The 21,131-nt window shown below is 40.7% G+C and overlaps 1 protein-coding gene across 3 annotated transcripts in view; it reads left to right on the top strand.

Annotated features, from left to right (window-relative positions):
- Positions 1–1,721: 1,721 nt before the first annotated feature.
- LOC311042207 (membrane-spanning 4-domains subfamily A member 12-like) overlaps positions 1,722–21,131 on the top strand; it is an 81,496-nt gene continuing 62,086 nt past the window's right edge. The window contains exons 1-6 of one of the 3 annotated variants that reach the window (XM_084052796.1): positions 1,722–2,050; positions 5,573–5,683; positions 5,986–6,042; positions 6,139–6,240; positions 6,593–6,716; positions 7,794–7,929. In XM_084052796.1, the coding sequence (XP_083908922.1) occupies positions 1,772–2,050; positions 5,573–5,683; positions 5,986–6,042; positions 6,139–6,240; positions 6,593–6,716; positions 7,794–7,828 (708 nt within the window). In that variant the 5' untranslated portion in view covers positions 1,722–1,771 and the 3' untranslated portion in view covers positions 7,829–7,929. Of the gene's footprint in view, positions 2,051–5,572; positions 5,684–5,985; positions 6,043–6,138; positions 6,241–6,592; positions 6,717–7,793; positions 7,930–14,454; positions 14,696–17,777; positions 17,889–21,131 lie in introns of those variants that run through there. The other 2 variants (XM_084052794.1, XM_084052793.1) reach the window with 2 other exon arrangements.

Genomic DNA, 21,131 nt, shown 5'->3' with positions numbered 1-21,131 from the left:
ACCACTGCTTTAAAAGACATAAAATAAACAACTACACTTAAGAATCAAGCCTCCCCGTGTCTAGGGTAGTTAATACCGTCACAAAACACCGGCTTCGAATGCTATCAACGCATTGAATGGGAGATTATCACGTTTTATCAGACCATTGAATGGGCGAGTAGGCGACGAGTAGGCGATATACGGACCTACCCGCGATTTGTCAGACCATTCATTGGGCGTAATCAGGAGCTACTGACCTACTTGGAGGCGGAGCAGTTTTTTTTTTCCTTCACAGCACCAGGAGATATAATTTTTCGAAGATTTAGACTCTAATCCACTTCCTGGTTAACTTATGACTTCAAAAGCCTGTATCTCGGCTCCTGTGTACTTTTTGTTTTTACTATGTATTTTCGACTATTTTCAACTGGCTGCAACTATGGAACGGATTACCGAATGTTTTTAAGTTTTTTTCCCCGATTGTACGAGACCTCTATGTCTGTAATGAGGGGTTCATCGTGAGGACGGTGATCACTGAAAATATTTTGTGACTACTTGAGAAAGGTTAGAAAATGGTTAAAAATCCTGGCACTCAGTGTACTCTGTTTAAAAAAAAAAACTGGCACCCCATGTGTTAAATTAACACATTAATCACATGTGAATTTCTCCTTTGGGAGTTAATAGAATAATGCCATCATCATGATCATCATCATCATGATCATCATCATCATCATCATCATGCCTTAAAGAAACTGTCACGGGGGAACCTGTGCCCTGTAGACACTAAGGACTCCAGTGTAAAACTGGACATTTCTGAAAAACCTATGTTGCTATACAGGGACGTGCAGAGGGATTTGGAGAGGCAGGGGCTGCAATTTCAAAATGGCACCAAACAATTACTATACTTTTAGGCCCCAAAACCCAAATAACCCGAAAATGTGTCATTGCGTGCTTAATGTCCTTAAACAATGTCAAACTTTAGGTCAACATGCTGCTCCTCAAGTATAGCAGGCTAAATAAATTGCATGCATGTCTGAGAACCTTTGCAAGGGGCTTCAGCTACCCTGGCCCTGGCATGGCCAGACTAATATCAAGGGCTTTGTTCTTTTGCACTGGCAGATTCGTCTGGTTTCCAGGCCTCAACAGGGTTTGATTTTCTGCCTCAACTTTAGATATCATTCATCACTCAAAGCAACCCTGTTGAGCACGTTTTTTATTGAACTTTAATTATTTATTTCAATTATTATTATTTTTACAATTTTTATTATTGTTGGTCCTTATTGATGAAAGCACATTTGAATGGCCAAAAAGACAAAAAAAAGCTCTAGCTTAAAGACAATAAAGTAAATGCAGTCCAAATAAAAAAATGTGAAAGTAATATTTTTTCAATAGACATTTTTCGCTTCTAGTCTGTCACTTCTAACTTCCGTCAGTACAGCCTACGCATTGTGGTTGTGGTTTATATTCATGAGAAACTGCTAAGTTCATCAGAAAATAATGTGCGTTACGCCACAGAGTCTAGCAAAGGAGAGGGGAAGTGTGTGTGTGTGTGTATGTGCCAAATGTCCAAACTGTGTGTGTGTGTGTGTGTGTGTGTGTGTGTGTGTGTGTGTGTGTGTGTGTGTGTGTGTGTGTGTGTGTGTGTGTCGGGGGGGGGGGGGGGGGGGGTTGGAGGGGGAGTGCTCTCATATGTGATATAAATTTAAGTAGTGCTGCCTACGTTTAGAACAGTGTCTTCAGTGTGTTGTGAAGAGGTTGATCTTATCAGGTACCTGAAAGAACAACTAAAGTCCTAATGGCTGACGATGGAACTTATGACCAGCTTCAACTCCAAGAGATAGACGATGCGACTTATGAAGATCTTACTAACGTACCGAACATTCCTAATGGCTTGGTTCTGGTTCCAGTCCAAATACAGTCTGGTGGGACGGGGTTCGTTCTGGTCCAAAAGCAGTCTGGTGGGACTGGTTCGGTTCCAGTCCAAATGCAGTCTGGTGGGACTGGGTCGGTTCTGGGGTCCAGTCCAGACACCAGACTATTGAAGTTCAAACGGACATCCCCACAAGCTCTGGGGGTAAATATACTTTAAAGTATTTATCAGAGTATCACTGTGAAATTATTTATTTTAAATGAAATCTCACGATTAGAGCTTTTAAACAGATTGTTGATAACATTTTTGTCTCTGTGTAAAACCTTCTCAAAATAATAAAATAATAACTTATAAGTAGTCACAGACCAAGCATTGTTATACATTGTTAATTTGTAATTCAGATTTATAAATCAGTATTTTTGCCAGGTATGTTTGCACATAGGTTCATACATTACACTGACTAACAACATATAGATTATAGAGTATAGAGTATATATTAGAATATACTCAATATAAGCATACACATAGAAGAACCAATAGACCAATTATTTGTTTACTAACATTGAGACTGGACGCACAGGTGATTGTTTCACGCAATCAATTCCCAACCTGTTGTTTCGGGGCGCGCTGGTTTCAGCACACCCCAACCCCCTCTTCTGTGTTTGCTAGTGAGGCGCGTCCTAGCGATACCTGATAGAATGGGTTTCATTGCACGCATACTGGTTGCACGCATTCTGGTTCTTATCAGTGTGACGTCGTCTGTTAAGGGGTCTATATGTATTTTATTGTCGCTGTCAGGCGGAAAGCGTGTATGTCCAAAACCATAACTTTACAGGAAGTGAAAGAAAGAACCTGTGATCCAGTGGAGCCAATGTTGTTATTAGTTAGTCACAAGCTCCTGTTAATACTTTTCATTGGTTATGTACAGTAGTTATAAAACCCACAGACACACTTAACCACTTTAAATACAATCTGGGAACCTATAGACTCAAACAACATTAAAAGCTAGAGAAAAGAAATGAGTCCTGAGCAGATATCTAAAAACCCCAATAGTCTGAGCACTTCTAATGGGAAGGGGTAGGCTGTTCCAGAGCAGCAAAGGCACGGTCACCCCTGGTTTTTAGTCTACTTTTGGGAAACTCCTGGAGCAACTTGTCAGCAGACCTCAGAGCCCTGACTGGGGCGTAACAGCGAGGTAAGGAGGAGCCAGCCCATGTAAAGATTTTAAAACAAATAAATAAATAAATAATTCTGAGTTATTTGGTCTCTCTTTTTTATGCCAGTGAGGAGAGCCATTTTGCACCAGCTGCAAAATCTTGAGTACGGACTGCTCAATACCTGTATAGAGAGAGCTGCAATAATCAAGCCTCGAGTATATGAAGGCATGGATAGACATTTCCAGTTGTTTAGGGGGGAAGTAGCTCGGCTTTTACCTTAATTGGCTAAGAGTCTTAACTGAAAGAAACGGCTTTTGACGACAGTGGGTACAAACACACTTGTCCGTTTGCTGGCGGAAAACGGGTCGCTACGAAACGGAAGCTCTTGTTCCGGATCCGGCAATTTTGTTATGTATACAAATGTGTTGCGGAAACCGGATGTGCTTTTTCCGGACCGGATCGCGTCCGTTTTATCCGTTTTTTTTTAACATGGGAGTGGATGGGACTTCCGGCCGTCGGTACGGTTGCAAACGGACAAAAACGGACAAGTGTGTTTGTACCCAGAGTGGAATGTTTGTAGTGTGAAGGGGGGGGGGGGGGGGGGGGGGGGGTATTCATGAACTTCTTATTTTCCTCCTTCTTCCTCTGTTTTTGTGCACAACTATCAAAGTGTTTTTTTCATAATTTTTCACAATCGGCCGGTGAATCTCTCACTTTCTGTCTCTTTGTCTCTCTGTGACTGTCTCGTCTCGTCTCGTCTTGTCTTCACTCTCCAACTAACACACCCACAAGCAGTTAGTGAGTGAGTTATTTCCTAGAATGTGACCAGTGTTGCCAGGTCCGTTTATTATAAGCAATTTTTTGAGGCTTTTTCTCTTAAGTTGCTTGTAAATATTAGTAGGTTGAAGTTTTTTAAATAGCTCATGTATAGCCCAGGTTTAAAGTGCTCATGTGCAGGCCGCTTCTTTTAGGCTTGTTTTTGGGCTGGTTTTCCTAGACTTGCTTATTTCTCTTTCAATCTGGCAACACTAAATGTGACGTGACTTTCTGGGCAGCTCGGCTTGCAATTGGCCGGTGGCATATGGAATAGACCATTGCAGTCTGAACTGAGGGGGGTTGGGGCTCAGAGTGAAATGAAGTGAATATTATAAAATAAGCGGTCTTGTTGTGGCATTTTCACACAGGATTTTTGAGGGGCCTCAAATGGAATGAAAAACAGTTTATTTATATTTTAAAGATAATAATTTGGGTAAATCTCATGAGGCCTCCTGACTTTTGAGGCCACAGGCGGTCGTCTAACCCAGTGTTTATCAACCTTTTTGGTGCCAAGGTACACCTGGCTTAGCCAAAATATCCCAGGGTACACCTAGATATATGGTGCGTATATATATATATATATATATATATATATATATATATATATATATATATATATATATATATATATATAATTACTCTCATGTACACAAGATGTAATAAAGAAACCTTGAACATTACAAAATGTCTTTGGCCTACAAATATATAAACTTGGGTCAGTGCAATGAATGGAGAAGATGAAAAAAAAGGAAAGAGACAGTGCCTCAGTTTCACCGATTTATTTTTGGAAATATACTTGGAAACAACTTGTTTTGCTTTGATGTCATAATAAAGAAACCTTGAACTAAAAACTACTGCGTAACAATGCAGTTGTCTGTTTTGCGTTCTGTCTCGCCTTAGTAGCTTTCAAACTCACAAAATAGTCTTTGTCCTTTGTGGCGATTTCTCCATGGTGGGCCTCAAGGTGACGTTTCATCTTACTGGGAACCATAGCACTGTTTACGAGCTTGTCTCCGCACACGATGCACAGTGGAATAGGATTTGGGTCCCCCATAAAAGTGAAGCCAAACTTGATGTAGTCATCACGGTACAGTCTGGCTGTAGTCGTCTTGCTTGTCGCCGTTGTTGTTCCCGGCGGCACGGCGAGGACGCTGGCGGCGGCGCTGTTGTGTGTGCTGCTGTTGCAGCTGCCCTGTGCGGCCAGCTCGTTGGCAGGTCGCGGTGGCCCGGACACACCGGCAGCGCTGCTTGCAGGAGGATCTGGCAGCGGCAATGTCTTGCTGATGACGGCGAAATTTAGCGTCTTCTGGCCCTGGGTGCATCTCTTCTTTGCTGGTGGAGCTCTCATCATCTTGTAGTAATAATACTGAGTGCCAAAGCATGTACCCTGTGCCCCTTTTATACAGTAATATTAACAACATATTTGCATTCCTATGGGTGATGATCACAGTGATCACCCATAGGAATGCAAATATTCAGTGTAGCGGCTACACTGAATGGACTCGGGCGTGGTTGAGTGTGAAACGGTCCGGATGACGGCCGTATCGATTGACGGACGCGCTATTGTTCTCGAGGGGCTGGTTTCACACGTTCTTCAAAGCTCACGGTACAACCTCGCAAGTTCCCGCGGTACAAAAGTGTACCATCTACCGCGGTTGATAAACACTGGTCTAACCTTGCCTACAGTAAAGACTGCCATATTGCTTCAATTGACCTGTTAACCTGTTGACCTGTTGTGTGTGTTTCCTTGCAGACAGTGCAGATAATGGTGGGTGTGCTGCTCTTCCTGTTTGGTGTGGTGGAGTGTTACTATGGTTTCGCTTTAACAATGTGGAGTGGAGTGTTCTTCTGGGCACCTTTATTTGTAAGCAAACATCTGCATCCTCCACCAAACCCTACACTGTACTGTGTTTATATTCATTAAAATAATTTGAGCTTGAATGAAATACTCATACTGTACTTACTCTCTAAGTATCTAAGTTAATACATACTAATTATCCTAACTATAATTTAAACAGGATTTGAGTGCCTGTAAGTATTCACACATATAACCATACTGCCATGATTCATTTTAATGCTACTGTATGTTTTGTAAGGAGAGTCATTATGTTTTATTTTGAAACATAAATCTTCATTATCTGATTGGTTGTTTCTCTTCTCCCCCAGTACATCATTGCAGGGTCATTAACGGTGGCTGCTGATAGGCTGATGAGTCGCTGCATGGTCAGTAAGCCACGCCCTCGACCACACCCTTACTACGCTCTACAAGTCATTCCATTCGTTACTAGTTGTTTATTCTATTGCTGTTCTATGTTTCAGATTAAAGGTTCTATGGGGATGAACATTGTGGCTGCTGTGATGTCAGGTGTTGCCATCCTCCTTTACGGCATGGACGCTTTAGGGGTGATGCCTTATTATTCGGTAGGACTTTATTATTTACTCACTGAATTGACCCACACTGCTGCTAGGTCTCTGTTTGACCAGCTAGTTCATTCCATTCACCTGGTTCACCAGGTCATAATGAGACCCTGATTAGACCACTGGTTTACATAATGTGTTTTGTTTACATGATGTGTTTGTTTACTTTTGTTGGTTTTCTACAAATGCAGAGATGTTGTTTTGTAAAGGCTTTGGGCCTCATACATTAAACTCTTAAATGTATACTATCGTATATTGTAATGTATCCCTGCTCCTAAGTACAAACCAACAGACCATTGTGGTTATGTGTTTGTTTACATGATGTTTGTTTGTTTATATGATGCGTTGTTTCCAGAGCTTGTCGATGGGTGTGTCGGGTATGCAGTGTGTCTTCAATCTGCTGGTGTTCATCATTTCCATTCGTCTGTCCGCTTTTGGCTGCAAAGCCACCTGCAGTGCTGACACAGACCCCGATCCTGGTGAGACCTGAACACAAACACAATCTACATGACATGGACCTGTAGAATCAGCCTGTGTTACCGTGATGGACCATCACACTGTTGAACAGCTAAATTTGCCCCACCCCCACGTTTCCCATATTCACCGCTGTTGTATCAGGAGTGGAAGAAGATCCACCCTGTTAAATTCCATATCATTATATTCAGAAAACAACAGATATTGTTGTCTAGATATATTGTGATATGTAAATATCTGAAGTTGTCCTTCATCTATTGCCCTGTCTTTAACATCTCAGGGACTTTGGTCTGTTCTGTGTCTTTATTATTTACCTTAAAGGGATATTTCACTTTCAAAAAACATTTGGGTCATTTTATTGTCTACTCAGGCTTTTGGGAGCACCCCGGACAGTTTTTATGTTGCTTGATTCAGTATTTAGATATTTGATATTAATTTTATCAGACACGCCCCTTTCCTATACAAATCCTATTGTAACTTCAAACTCCATTTTAACCATGTTAGATTAATCGGAAACACCCGTCCTTGGTTCTGGTGACTGATATTCTCCTTCTAATACGTGAGGAGACCGTGTTTTTTTAAATTACTTTTTTCATTTATTTTTTATAGTTTTTTTCGGGAAAATTAAAAAAATTAAAATTAAAAAGTAATCAGAAAAACACGGCCCCTCACGTATTAGGAGGGCAGGATGAGTCACCAGAACCAAGGATGGGTGTTTTTGATGAAAATTAATGAAAATGTTTAAAAATGGAGTTTGATGTTATAATGGGTTTATATAGGAAGAGGGCGTGTCTCATAGAATGAATATGAAATATCTAAATACTGAATCAAGCAACTTAAAAAGTAGACTATAAAATTACCCACATTTGTTTTGAAAGTGAAATATCCCTTGAAGGTAGTACAATAATGTCACTGGCCAAACCATCTGCTATATGCCCCGCCTTCCTACACTTCATTAATTACAATGTTAATGACGAAACAATTGAATCTTGCACGATGAATGACCTTTTATAAAGATCCATTCCATCAAGGAAACATGTGATATCCAACCTTATTGAGCTTCTAATCTCATTCCTTTCCAGAAGGTGGTTCATCACAAGGCTGTGGGATGGTATAAGACCTGCACGTCAACAACTCAATACAAATAAATACATAGAATAAAACTAAAAGTGTCATTTAATTAAGAGAGAGTTTGTTCAGAGACAAGGGTCTCTACAACTCCTTAGTCAACAGAAAATACATTTTAATGTCAGAATACCCAATTCATCTTTTTGAGTAGCACACTGAAGAAATAATCATCTTTAGAATATATCAAGGCTTAAAGGACTTCTGTTTGTCCTTATTAATACCAAGAGAATGGATCATATCACTCCAGTTATTAGATCTTGACCCTGGCTCCCTGTCTGTCAAAAAAAAATCTATCAAAACACTGTTGGTTTATACAGCATTGAATGGTTTAAAAATACATTTATGATCTTGTGCTACATCATGAACCATCCAGACCTCTCAGGTCATCTGGGACAGCTCTGCTTTCTGTTCCCAGAGTCACAGCTAAACGTGGAGAAGCTGTGTTTTTATGGAACAAACTCCCACAAAACTGCAGGTCTGCTACAACTCTCTGTGTGTTAAATAAGCTGATGATCTTTCTGTTTGCTGCTGCCTGTTATTTGTTCGGTTTCATTTTTTCATTCTCTTTTTGAATTGTATTTAAATGCCCTTTTGTAATGAGTTTGTTGTAATTTATTTTTGCATTCTTAAGTTTCTGTCTTAGTGGCTCAATTGTTATTGTATTTTAATGTGCCATTCAAACCTGTCTTGCCTACAATAATTTGACCACTTTGTTACTTTGCCTGTTTAGATTATTAATACAAAAACATACATGAACTGATAAACAATGATATACTGTACTAGTCCATACCTTGGGGACTTGGGACCACGACCATGGCGACCATGGCTGATATGTTACATTTGTAATTGTTTGATATGTTACATTTGTAATTGTTTGATATGTTACATTTGTAATTGTTTGATATGTTACATTTGTAATTGTTTGATATGTTACATTTGTAATTGTTTATATGGATTATGAATGTTAAATAAGATGGGGGTAGGAGTAAGGTCAGGGGGCCTATGGATAATTCCTTTTCTACGCCAAGTTCAAAAAACAAAAAGGCCCCCTGACCGAGTAAATAAGTTTTGCTCAAAATCAGTAGTCACTCAAAGTGACTACTGGACAATCACAGCGCGTTGACTACTGGCCAATCACAGCGCGTTGACTACTGGCCAATCACAGCGTGTCTAACTGACTAGTTGCTGCGCGGCTGCCTCTTAAAGGGTTAAGGGCTGGGTTACGAAAAGACCCGCCCCCACCTGCCTCTGATTGGCCTTACGAACACCCCCTTCTGTGACGCACGCGGAAGCTTGCCCCCTCCAATACGGCGCCCGGGATACAGACGCCTCAGAGCCGGAGGAGGCGTCTACCTTTATATGTCTATGGGGTTAAAACCGTACTGTCATCGCGCACGTTGCCCGTCAGTGATATCTGCCAAGCCAAGGAGCCAGGAAAGAGAGAGAAAGAGAGAGAGAGAGAGAGAGAGAGACAGAAGGGGGAGGGAGGGAGTGGATCAAGTGGAAACAACGTGCATTGCCAACCAGGAACCGATTAGCGGCATACTGGCGCCATCTAGCGACCTAGTGGCCTTCTGGCACAGTGTTTCTCAAACTCATTTCAAGGAACGGACTTTCAGACATACTGAGTAGTAGTGATGAGCGGGCCGACCCGTAAACCCGCGACGCGGGTGGGTCGAGTCAGGATTTCAGAGGCAATTATGCGGGCTGCGGGTGAGCGGGTCAGCCGCTCTCACACGCAAAAAAAAAAAGAAACCACATGCTCTTGTTTTGTCTTTATTCCTAATAAGAATAAGAATAATAACAATAAAACAGTTTGAATACACTTGGGGTGTATACTTGAAGGTCCAGGGTCCTTACTGTATTCCGTCCATATTCCCAATCAGAATATCCTAGTTCAATAGTGCTTCCCTTCCTTAATTCACTTTACAATATTAAACAATTTAAAGTTCTGATTTGGCTTGAAAGCAGCCCTTAAAGGTGTGGTTCAACCTTTTCTGGACCAGAGCCCATCTGAACATCTCAAAAAGCTTTTGCATTTTGCATGCATTTTCATTGCATGCTTATTTTAATGATCAATCGATTGGGTCAATGGAACTACGGTAGTCGTTACGACCCAGACTAGGTGTAACATAAAGGATGGACTCTTCCCAGTCCCCAAAGAACCAGGCCACACAGGTTTTAATATCCCAAGTGTCTAGTCTAATATATTTTATATTATATTTAAAACATTACCTCAGGGTGGGACCATAACATCCTAAATACAAAACTCCTACTCTTACCCAAACCAAAAATATAAATATCTAACCTAATGTCAAAATATATATAACAAAAAGAGAGGTCATCCACCCCTACACACCCAAGGCATTACAGTATACAGCACAAGTTTAACCCATTGTAAGGACACAGTACTGGTGCTTGAAGGGACAGGCAGCTTTATAGACGGGTTTCCTGTTAGTAAACATGAGAGGAATATGACCGCGCAGAGGAGGGGGAAGCCTATGGGTGCGTTTGGAAATTACGCACCGGAGCACACTCGCCTATTAGTTTGTATTGGCCAGTGCGCTCACTGCCGCTCAGGGCTGTATTTTCGAACGCGCCTTTCACCCGGGCATGCGCAGATTGCGCATTCTGCTCTGTGACGTCGCGCGGAAATCCGTCTATAGTGCAGTCCACAAACACAGGAGCCAATAACCATCAGGCTGCACCTAGTAGTTAGCCACTCACATTCAGACACCACTCAGTCACCACTCACACCAGCTGGTAGTCAATCAGCCACTCATCACTAGTAGTCACTACTCAATCACACACACCAATGAGGGAAGAAAAACAATACACAGAGCAACACCACACAGGAAAATATACGTATGACCCCAGGGTCATAACAGTAGTATACATCTACAAATGTCTTCAAAGATTTGCACACATTTTCAAGATTTTTTGAAAAATAGCAGATCTGCAAGCTCATAGCGCTTGTAGATCTGCTATTTTTGAATAGCCAAAGTATAAAATAATGTTTATAGATAAAATCTAAAATGACACAGATGCGTTCCCGGATTGAATGGGTTAAGTTCCTTTACAAATACATTGACATTGTTAACATATATATATATATACACATTTATATTAATGTTATTTTGTCATTAAAATCTTTGTTATTTTGCCAACTATTTGGGGGCCCACTTGCAATATCCTCATGGCCCACAAATATCAAGGTAAATATTCACATGGATTTTAACTTTAGCCATCATTCAATGTTTGCTTGATTACAGACCTGAAAGCTTAAGAACATCTTACAATTCATAATGGTACAAAGTACAATATTAATTAATTCATTAGTCTTGTGTGCTATTGCACATTAGGGTAGGCAGGTTTTCAGTCTGACATCTCACACACATACAGCATCGATACAAATGTACTCAAGACTCTCACATGTCAATATATATAGTTTCTTCTGATCATAAATATTGATGCCGTTTGCGCCTTACAAGCTCAACCAAGTGTCATCTGAAAGTGTGTGTTCTCACACGTGTGGTTTAGTCACGGTTGTTGTTTCCATTGCTGGAAACTAAAGTCAAGCGAGAACAGGAAGACTGGTCTGCAACCTCAAGGTCACAACATCTCACAGCGTAGCAGAGACGATAGACGTTCAAAAGAACAAGAGAATGTGGTTTTCACATTAGTGACGTTGATATATCATGGTGAAAGCGAGACACTGAAATATTCATTTGCCAGAGCATGTAACAGGTGCTCATGCAGTACGGTGCATGAATTGTGTTTTTTACATTTTAATTCATGGTTAAATCTGAAATTGGTCTGTATGTTTACAGCAGTTCATCTGAAATCAGTCTCAGCCTGTCTGACACCAGCTAGTGTTGAGGACACTGTAACTTTGCGATGCTTCTATATGGGAATGGCACTGGTGTGACAATGTTTATTTGGTACAAGCAAACATTGGGACAGAAACCACAGCTCGTGTCTATTCTATAGCTCCTAAAAGTTGCTTCAAAATGGCATTCTACATGATGATGAAATCAAGAAAGACCCTTGCATCTCACGGCACACTGCAGAAAAGGCCACAAATCACGTGCAGTTCTCAGATCTGCCTCTTTCAGGCTCAGGTACTGTACTTATACAGTACTAGCATCCCTTTCTATGTGTTCATGTTCGTAGATGGAGCTGTTCGCAGTCAGAGGTGGAAGAAGTACTCACATTTTGTACTTAAGTAAAAGTAGCAATACCACAATGTAGAAATAGCATTCAAAATGTACTAAAGTAAAACCACAATGTAGAAATACTCTGGTATGAGTAAAAGTACCAGTATTCAAAATGTACTTGAGTAAAAGTACAAAAGTATTGGCATAAAAATATACTAAAGTGCTAAAAGTAAAAGTACTCATTATATCACAATGTCCCATTTCACAAGTTTCTACATACAGTATGGTAAGGAAAAAACAACCTTACTGTCGCGTATTTTGCGATAATAAATCTTAACCTTTCAGTCTCAGCTGAAAGTTTCTGTTCTTATGTGTGGTTACACAGTTCAGTGGAAACTGAGGTTAAGCGAGGACAGGAAGATTGGTCTGTACCTCAAACAGGACGCTTCATCAGGTCCTATTCATCTTAGTTCATCTTTACTGTGCTTCACCGTAATGCGTCTTCTACTGCAGAGGACTTTGTGGTTTTTAGCAGAAAGGCTATAATTAGAATCATGTACGCTTTCACACGCAACCTCCTTAAGCAACTTTATAGCTTCCAAAACAGCACGTTTGTATTGTTCATAACTCATCAGGCAAAATCAGTGACAACCCACAATACATGCTGTATTAAACCACCATCAAATTTGAAATGCATCTTTAACAAAAAGTTTGGATTCTGCTGTGAGATTCCTGTTGCTACTGAGCGGGATGAGCAAAAAGCACTACTCCCGAACCCTGCCAGTGCTTAGGGGGAGTGAAAAAAAAAGAGCCCGGGGGGGGGGGTGGGAAGGGGGGAAATATGACAGTTTACCATGTATTTTTCTGTGATCCCAATGATTTTACAATATGGGAATATTTTTTTCTTCAAAATGAGAGGTCATAGTTGTTCAGAAATCGGTTGTTCTAAATCAACTCCACAGACCAATACTTCAACAAGTATGTTTGCATGCAACGTCATAGGAGGAGGCAAAGAATAGGTGGTCTATTTGACCTAAATAAGGCATTTACCAAACTCAAACAGATCTGGTTGGCCAATCAAAGTCGACCACATCTCTGAACAGAGGCGTAGAATGGAAAATCCCTCCATTTTATGCAGACATTTGAACAAGATGACAACTTGTTACTTTATGACCGTGTATATTTGGATTTTTATTTGGATGTTTTTGTGTAGTTGTTTTTTTGTGTTGTTGTTTTGTCCAATTGTTTGAGTGTTGAATGATTAATGAACCACAATGGAAACAAACCTTTGGCTTTTTTTTTGTGTTTGGCTTTGTCTGAAATTCAGACTAATGTTTTTTTTAGATTAATATGGCAAAAAAACATTTCAAACACAATGTACTGCATATGAAAATATAAATCATATACATGTATATATCATGTGTATATATATATATATATAGTTTGGTTAATTCAATATACAGTATATAACATTATTATAAAACTTGGTCTAGATGTGTGGAGAGATTAATCCAAGGTTGTGCTTTTACTTCCACCCACATAAATGCTATTCTCACATGAATTACTCTTTTTCTCCAAAAAACAAAAGGCCACAGAACATGTTGAGCATTACTCTCTCTCTCTCTCTGATCATGGACCCTTGTTAGCAATATGGAAATGGTAGAAGCACTCAACAATGTCAAACTTTAGGTCAACATGCTAAGTATTACAGGCTAAATAATTTACATGCATGCCTGGGAACCTTTGCAAGGGGCCTCATCCAGCCTGGCATGGCCAGATTAATATCAAGGGCTTTTTTTCTTTTTTTGCACTGGCACATTCGTCTGAATAGGCGTTACACCACATCAGAGCCTAGCAAAGAAGAGGATATATGTGTGTGTGTGTGTGTGTGTGTGTGTGTGTGTGTGTGTGTGTGTGTGTGTGTGTGTGTGTGTGTGTGTGTCTGTGTGTGTGTGTGTGTGTGTGTGTGTGTGTGTGTGTGCGTGCGTGCGTGCGTGCGTGCGTGCGTGCGTGCGTGCGTGCGTGCGTGCGTGCGTGCGTGCGTGTGGAGGGGGGTGCTCTCATATGTGATATAAATGTAACAGTGCTGCCTACTTTAGAACAGTGTCTTCAGTGTGTTGTGAAGAGGTTGATCTTATCAGGTACCTGAAAGAACAACTAAAGTCCTAATGGCTGTGGATGGCACTTATGAACAGCTTCAACTCCAAGAGATAGACGATGCGATTTATGAAGATCTTACTAACGTACCGAACATTCCTAATGGCATGGCTCTGGTTCCAGTCCAAATGCAGTCTGGTGGGACGGGGTTCGTTCTGGTCCAAATGCAGTCTGGTGGGACTGGATCGGTTCCAGTCCAAATGCAGTCTGGTGGGACTGGGTCGGTTCCAGTCCAAATGCAGTCTGGTGGGACTGGGTCGGTTCCAGTCCAAATGCAGTCTGGTGGGACTGGATCGGTTCCAGTCCAAATGCAGTCTGGTGGGACTGGGTCGGTTCCAGTCCAAATGCAGTCTGGTGGGACTGGGTCGGTTCCAGTCCAAATGCAGTCTGGTGGGACTGGGTCGGTTCCAGTCCAAATGCAGTCTGGTGGGACTGGGTCGGTTCCAGTCCAAATGCAGTCTGGTGGGACTGGGTTGGTTCTGGGGTCCAGTCCAGACACCAAACTATTGAAGTTCAAACGGACATCCCCACAAGCTCTGGGGGTAAATATACTTTACAGTATTTATCAGAGTATCACTGTGAAATTATTTATTTTATATGAAATCTCATGATTAGAGCTTTTAAACAAATTGTTGATAACATTCTTGTCTCTGTGCAAAACCTTTCCAAAAGAATAAAATAATAACGTAGAAATAGTCCAGAATAAGCATTGTTATACATTGTTAATTTGTTATACATTCATTTGTAATTCAGATCAACCTCTTTTTATGAGTGAAAGACAGACTTTAGACCACAGTGATCAGCTGATTGATAAGTCAGTATTTTTGCCAGGTATGTTTGCACATAGGTTCATACATTACAATGACTAACAACAGTATAGTGGTTCTAAACCTGGGGGTCGCCAAATAATTTGGGGGGGTCGCCAGATTTTTTGGTGAATTTGATTTTTTTTTTTTTTTTTTTTTTTTACAAAATATGTTTTTATGTTATCATTAATTCATGTTTTATCAGTTAATTTACTCAATTTACCCACTTTTTGCAAAAATGTTTTGAAAATAAACAATTATCAAATAACCTATTATAATTAAATAACCTTATTTAATTATAAATAAGGTTCCCGGTCCCGTTCGCGCGCGCGAACGGGACCGCGCGCGTGCACGCGGGGGGTCGCGGGAAATAATATCATTATTTTGGGGGTCGCGGCCTGAAAAGGTTGAGAACCCAATTAGAATATACTCAATATAAGCATAAACATAGAAGAACCTATATGTATTATATGGTCGCTGTCAGGCGCAAAGCGTGTATGTCCAAAACCTGTCCAAAAAAATTCAGGAAGAGACAGAAAGAACCTGTGATCCAGTGGAGCCAATGTTTTTTATTATTTAGTCACAACCTCTTGCTAATACTTTTCATTGGTTATGTACAGTAGTTATAAAACCCACAGACACAATTAACCACTTAATCTGGGAACCTATAGACTCAAACAACATTAAAAACTAGTTAAATTAAATGAGTCTTGAGGAGAGATTTAAAAACCCCAATAGTCTGAGCACTTCTAATGGGTAGGCTGTTTCAGAGCAGCAAAGGCACGGTCACCACTGTTTTTTAGTCTACTTTTGGGAACCTCCAGGAGCAACTTGTCAGCAGACCTCAAAGCCCTGACTGGGACGTAAGGTTCTGAGTTATATGGTCTCGCTTTTTTATGCCAGTGAGGAGACGGGCAGCCATTTTGCACCAGCTGCAAACACTTGAGTGCTCAATACTACAGAGAGTTGCAATAATCAAGCCTCGAGTATATGAATACATGGATAGACATTTCCAGTTGTTTAGGGGGGAAGTAGCTAGGCTTTTACATTGGCTAAGAGTCTTAACAGAAATTAACAGCTTTTGTCTAGTGTGAAGTTGCTGTCGGGGGTAACACCAATTTTTGATAGATGAGCAGATGTTTGATAGATTGAGGATTAGAAAGTTTATGTTCATTCAGGGTTTGACTTCATGTAACAGTCTAGTAAAAGCTGAAATGAGTCATTTGCATTAACTGTGAGGAGAAGGTATGTTTGGACATTTAGCACGCCTATTTTGGGCAAGTCATTATCAGATTTCACACTACAGGAGTCTATTTCTTGAAATCGGCTGTCATATATCGTTGTGGTTTTCACACTATACTGTAGATTGATCGCCGACCAGGGATTACTCACTGTAGGATAGTTCACTAGGATGCTATCCAGACCCGATACATGCATTTGTTTTTATTCCAATTCATTTTAACCGACGTCTCATGAAAACGTGCACGGCTCCCGTGATATGTGAGAGACTGAGACAGGACGCTAATGATTGACATTAAATAATGAATTCTCTATTTCTCTGTAAGTCTCTCTCTCTCTCTCTCTCTCTCTCTCTCTCTCTCTCTCTCTCTCTCTCTCTCTCTCTCTCAGAAACAAGTCAACCAGCTTAAAAGTGTGCAATGCAACTCAGAAACAGTGTTGCCATGTCCGCTTATTATTTTGTATAATTTTTTCTGTAGAGTTGCTTGTAAATATTAGTTGTTGAGGGTTGCGTTTTTTTGAGCTTTTTTGTGTAGTTGCTTATTCAGCCTTGTTTTCTAAGGTTTTTTAAACCAGTGGTTTAAACAACACATAATATGCATTTGTCCGCAGACCCCCCCCCCCCCCCCCTGAAAATATGTTGTGCCGTAGACCCCAATACAAGATTTGCGTGGATTTGGAAAATATTCCACAATTTTCATTTTTTTTCCAATATTTGTCTTTGAAAATAGCTGCGACATGTTGTGAGCTTGTAGCTCGGCTATTTTCAAATATCCAATGTATTTGTATATAGGTTTAAAGTGCTCATGTGGCCTATGTGGCCCTTTTGTTGGGCTTGTTTTCATAGATCTAGTTGCTTATTTCTCTTGTAAAATCTGGCAACACTGTTCAGACACGCTGGTGACGCTGCACACACAGACACACACACACACACACACACACACACACACACACACACAGAGCTCTCTCTCGCTCTCTCTCTCTCGCTCTCTCTCTGTCTCTCTCTCCCTCTCTCTCTCTGTGCAATTACTCTCAAATAAATAAACAGCCCCCCCTCGAGCACACTCGCTCACTCTCTCATTTTGTTTCATAATGTTTAACTTAATACAGGACTGGACGGTAATATTGCGGTAGGGACTGTTTGTTGTGGTCAGGTCCAGCGACCATCCCCTATAGCCACGGTGGCTGTAATGTGCTCTCATTGGCTGTGGCGTGGATCTCCTCGCAGAGTGATCGCAACCCTGTTCATACTGTATATGATACTGTATGATGTCCAGTCGGCGACAGAGCCAAATATCAAACCTGCTAGATATCTAGAAACACTCAGGAACACATCGGCGAACGCTATTATCGTGGGTAGATCCTCTCGCAGAGCCTTTCACACACAGCGAGCATCATGTCACCAATCAAAGCCCGATCTGCGTCAGATCGAGGGGTTTGTTGGCAAAAAAGGTCCCTGGCAGCATAATTGGACCAAATATCGTACAGTGTGTACACACCCTTAAGCACACCCTCTCATGTAAATATTGCTTCATTTGACCTGTTAACCTGTTGACATGATGTGTGTGTTTCCTTGCAGACAGTGCAGATAATGGTGGGTGCGCTGCTCTTCCTGTTTGGTGTGGTGTTGTGTTTCTCTGGTCCATCTGTCACAGTGATCTCTGGAGTGTTCGTCTGGGCACCTTTATTAGTAAGCAAACATCTGCATCCTCCACCAAACCCTACTGTACACTGTACTGTGTTTATATTCATTCAAATCATTTGATCTTTGAATGAAATAAACATACTGTATTTACTCTCCAGTATCTAAGTTAGTACGTACATACTAATTACCATAACTATTATTTAAACAGAATTTGATTGCCTGTAAGTATTCACACAAATAACCATACTGCCATGATTCATTTTAATGCAACTGTAGGCCTATGTTTTGTAAGAAGAGTCATAAATGTTTCATTTTGAAACATAATTCTTCATTATCTGATTGGTTGTTTCTCTTCTCCCCCAGTACATCATTGCAGGGTCATTAACGGTGGCTGCTGATAAGTCAATGAACAGCTGCCTGGTCAGTAAAGCCACGCCCTCAACCACACCCTTACTGCTCTCTACAAGTCATTCCATTTGTTACTAGCTGTTTATACTGCTGTTCTATGTTTCAGATTAAAGGTTCTATGGGGATGAATATTGTGGCTGCTGTGATGTCAGGTGTTGCCATCATCTGTTACAGCCTGGACGCTGCAGGGGTGATCCATGGGCCATATCGGAATGTACATTATGGGGATGTACATTATTATTATTCTACTTATATGGTAGGACTTTATTATTTACTCACTAAATTGACCCACACTGCTGCTAGGTCTCTGTTTGACCAGCTAGTTCATTCCATTCACTTGGTTCACCAGGTCCTAATGAGACCCTGATTATGGACCACTGGTTTACATAATGTGCACATGATGTGTTTGTTTACATGTGTTGGTAAACAAATGCAGAGATGTTGTTTTGTAAAGGCTTTGGGCCTCATACACAAAACTCTTAAATGTAGACTATCATATATTGTAATGTATCCCTGCTCCTAAAGTAACAAAACAACAGACCATTGTGGTTATGTGTTTGTTTACATGATGTTTGTTTGTTTACATGATGCGTTTGTTTCCAGTTCCAGAGCTTGTCGATGGGTGTGGCGGGTGTACAGTGTGTCTTCAATCTGCTGGTGTTCATCATCTCCATCTGTGTGTCCGTGTTTGGCTGCAAAGCCACCTCCTGCTAATAGACCCTGATCCTGGTGAGACCTGAACACAAACAGAATCTACATGACATGGACCTGTAGAATCTGCCCGTGTTACTGTGTTGAACAGCTAAATCTGCCCCGCCCTATATTCAAGGCTGTGGTATCAGGAGTGGAAGAAGATCCACCCTGTTAAATTCCATATCATTATATTCAGAAACCAACAGATAGTGTTGCCTAGATATAATGTGGTATGTAAATATCTGAAGTTGTCCGTCATCTGCTGCCCTGTCTTTAACATCTCAGGGACTCTTTGGTCTATTTTATTTATTTAGAATAGCCAATTATTGTTTACCTCTTTTTCTCCCCAATTTAGTCGTTATGCCAATTAATTTGTCCCCACACACATTTCTGTGTTGTCACTGCTGTTGTATCCTACTGACTCACCTGCCAGTGAGGAGCCCCCACCGGGAGGATGTAGAGCCTTCGTTCTACTCCTCCCGCCCAACACTCCCCGCTGACAGGTGCCGCCCCAGCCCGAGTACAGTATGTGCAATGACCACTATCACCCGCCTCGCCCGGATTCCCTGCGCCGAACACGGGCCAATTACTACAGAGAGTTTGTTCGGAGACAAGGACACGTTAATGTCAGAAAACCCATGTTATCTTTTTGAGTAGTGCATTGAAGAAATAATCAGTTTAAGATCAAGGCTTAAAGGACTTATGTCTGAGAAAGATTTAGAAAAACCTAAGTCCTTACTAATACCAGGAGAATGGATCAAATCACTCCAGTTCTTAGATCTTTACACTGGTTCACTGTCTGCCAAATAATTGATTTCAATCAAAACACTGTTTGTTTATACAGCATTGAATGGTTTAAAAATACATTTATAATCTTGTGCTACATCATGAACCATCCAGACCTCTCAGGTCATCTGGGACAGCTCTGCTTTCAGTTCCCAGAGTCACAGCTAAACGTGGAGAAGCTGTGTTTTTATGGAGCAAACTCCCACTAAACTGCAGGTCTGCTACAACTCTCTGTGTGTTTAAAATAAGCTGATGATCTTTCTGTTTGCTGCTGCCTGTGTTTTTTAAATATAATTTAACTTTCTTCTGCACTTTAATTATTTTTTCTGTTTAATTTTTTCATTCTCTTTTTGAATTGTATTTAAATGCCTTTTTGTAATGCGATATATCGTGCAGCACTACTGGAGAACCTATCTGCGAGCACTGACTAATAATGAATTGCATTTTTATAGCGCTTTTCCAGTGCTCAAAGCGCTTTACAATGGTTCATTCATTCATACATTGGGAGGTGAAGCGGCGAACAGTCAACACCAGCGTCCTCACTTCCCACATTCACACGCCAATGCTGGCAAGCTAGCGCCGACCGAATCATTGGAGGCAATGTAGGGTTCAGTGTCTTGCCCAAGGACACTTCGACATGTGGACAGGAGGAGCCGGGATCCGAACCGCCGACCCAAGGATCATTGGACGACCTGCTCTACCTCCTGAGCCACAGCCGTTTTCAGCCAATTTAAAAAAAAGAATTGAAAATGGAAAAAAAAGAGTACAAAAAAAATGGAATGTGAAAAAAAAAATGTTTTAAATGTGATTGAACATGTTATGTTTATGCTTTATTGTACTGCTGTATTAATAGGCTCATATAATAAAGTTGATACGGCATTGAAGTAGATTGTTTTATGTAAGTAATATTTTCTTTGTAACCTCACAGCACACCAGAGTGTTACAGTACAGATGTAAAACAAAAAAGAAAGTCAACATTTTATAATAGAATATTCCAGTGTTGTGAAGCAGATTGGTTGATTAAAACAGAACTGATAACAGTACAGTGAAGAAATTTAGATCCCTATAACTCCCGTAACTCCCTACAGTAATCATTAACAGAGTACTGTAATAAAGTAGAAGAGCAGCGGATTTTAGGGATGTCGATACAGTCTGATGTTCTCATAGAAGCGAGACACTACTGTCCTCCAAGAACAGAATAGAATAGAAAATAATTAAAAACAGACAGAATACAATAAATATACAATTAGCATCGAGCAGTATGTCTAGTAACGTACTGAACATTCCCACTGGCTCGGTTCCGGACACCAGACTATTGGAGTTCAAACGGAGAAGCCCACAAGCTCTGGGGGTAAATATACTTTACAGTATTTATCAGAGTATCACTGTGAAATTATTTAT

This window comes from Gymnoscopelus microlampas, assembly GCF_963454915.1.
Source record: "Gymnoscopelus microlampas genome assembly, chromosome: 3".
Taxonomy (NCBI): Eukaryota; Metazoa; Chordata; class Actinopteri; order Myctophiformes; family Myctophidae; genus Gymnoscopelus; species Gymnoscopelus microlampas.
The sequence above is the reverse complement of the archived record's forward strand: the minus strand, read 5'-3'. Positions and strand labels throughout refer to the sequence as shown.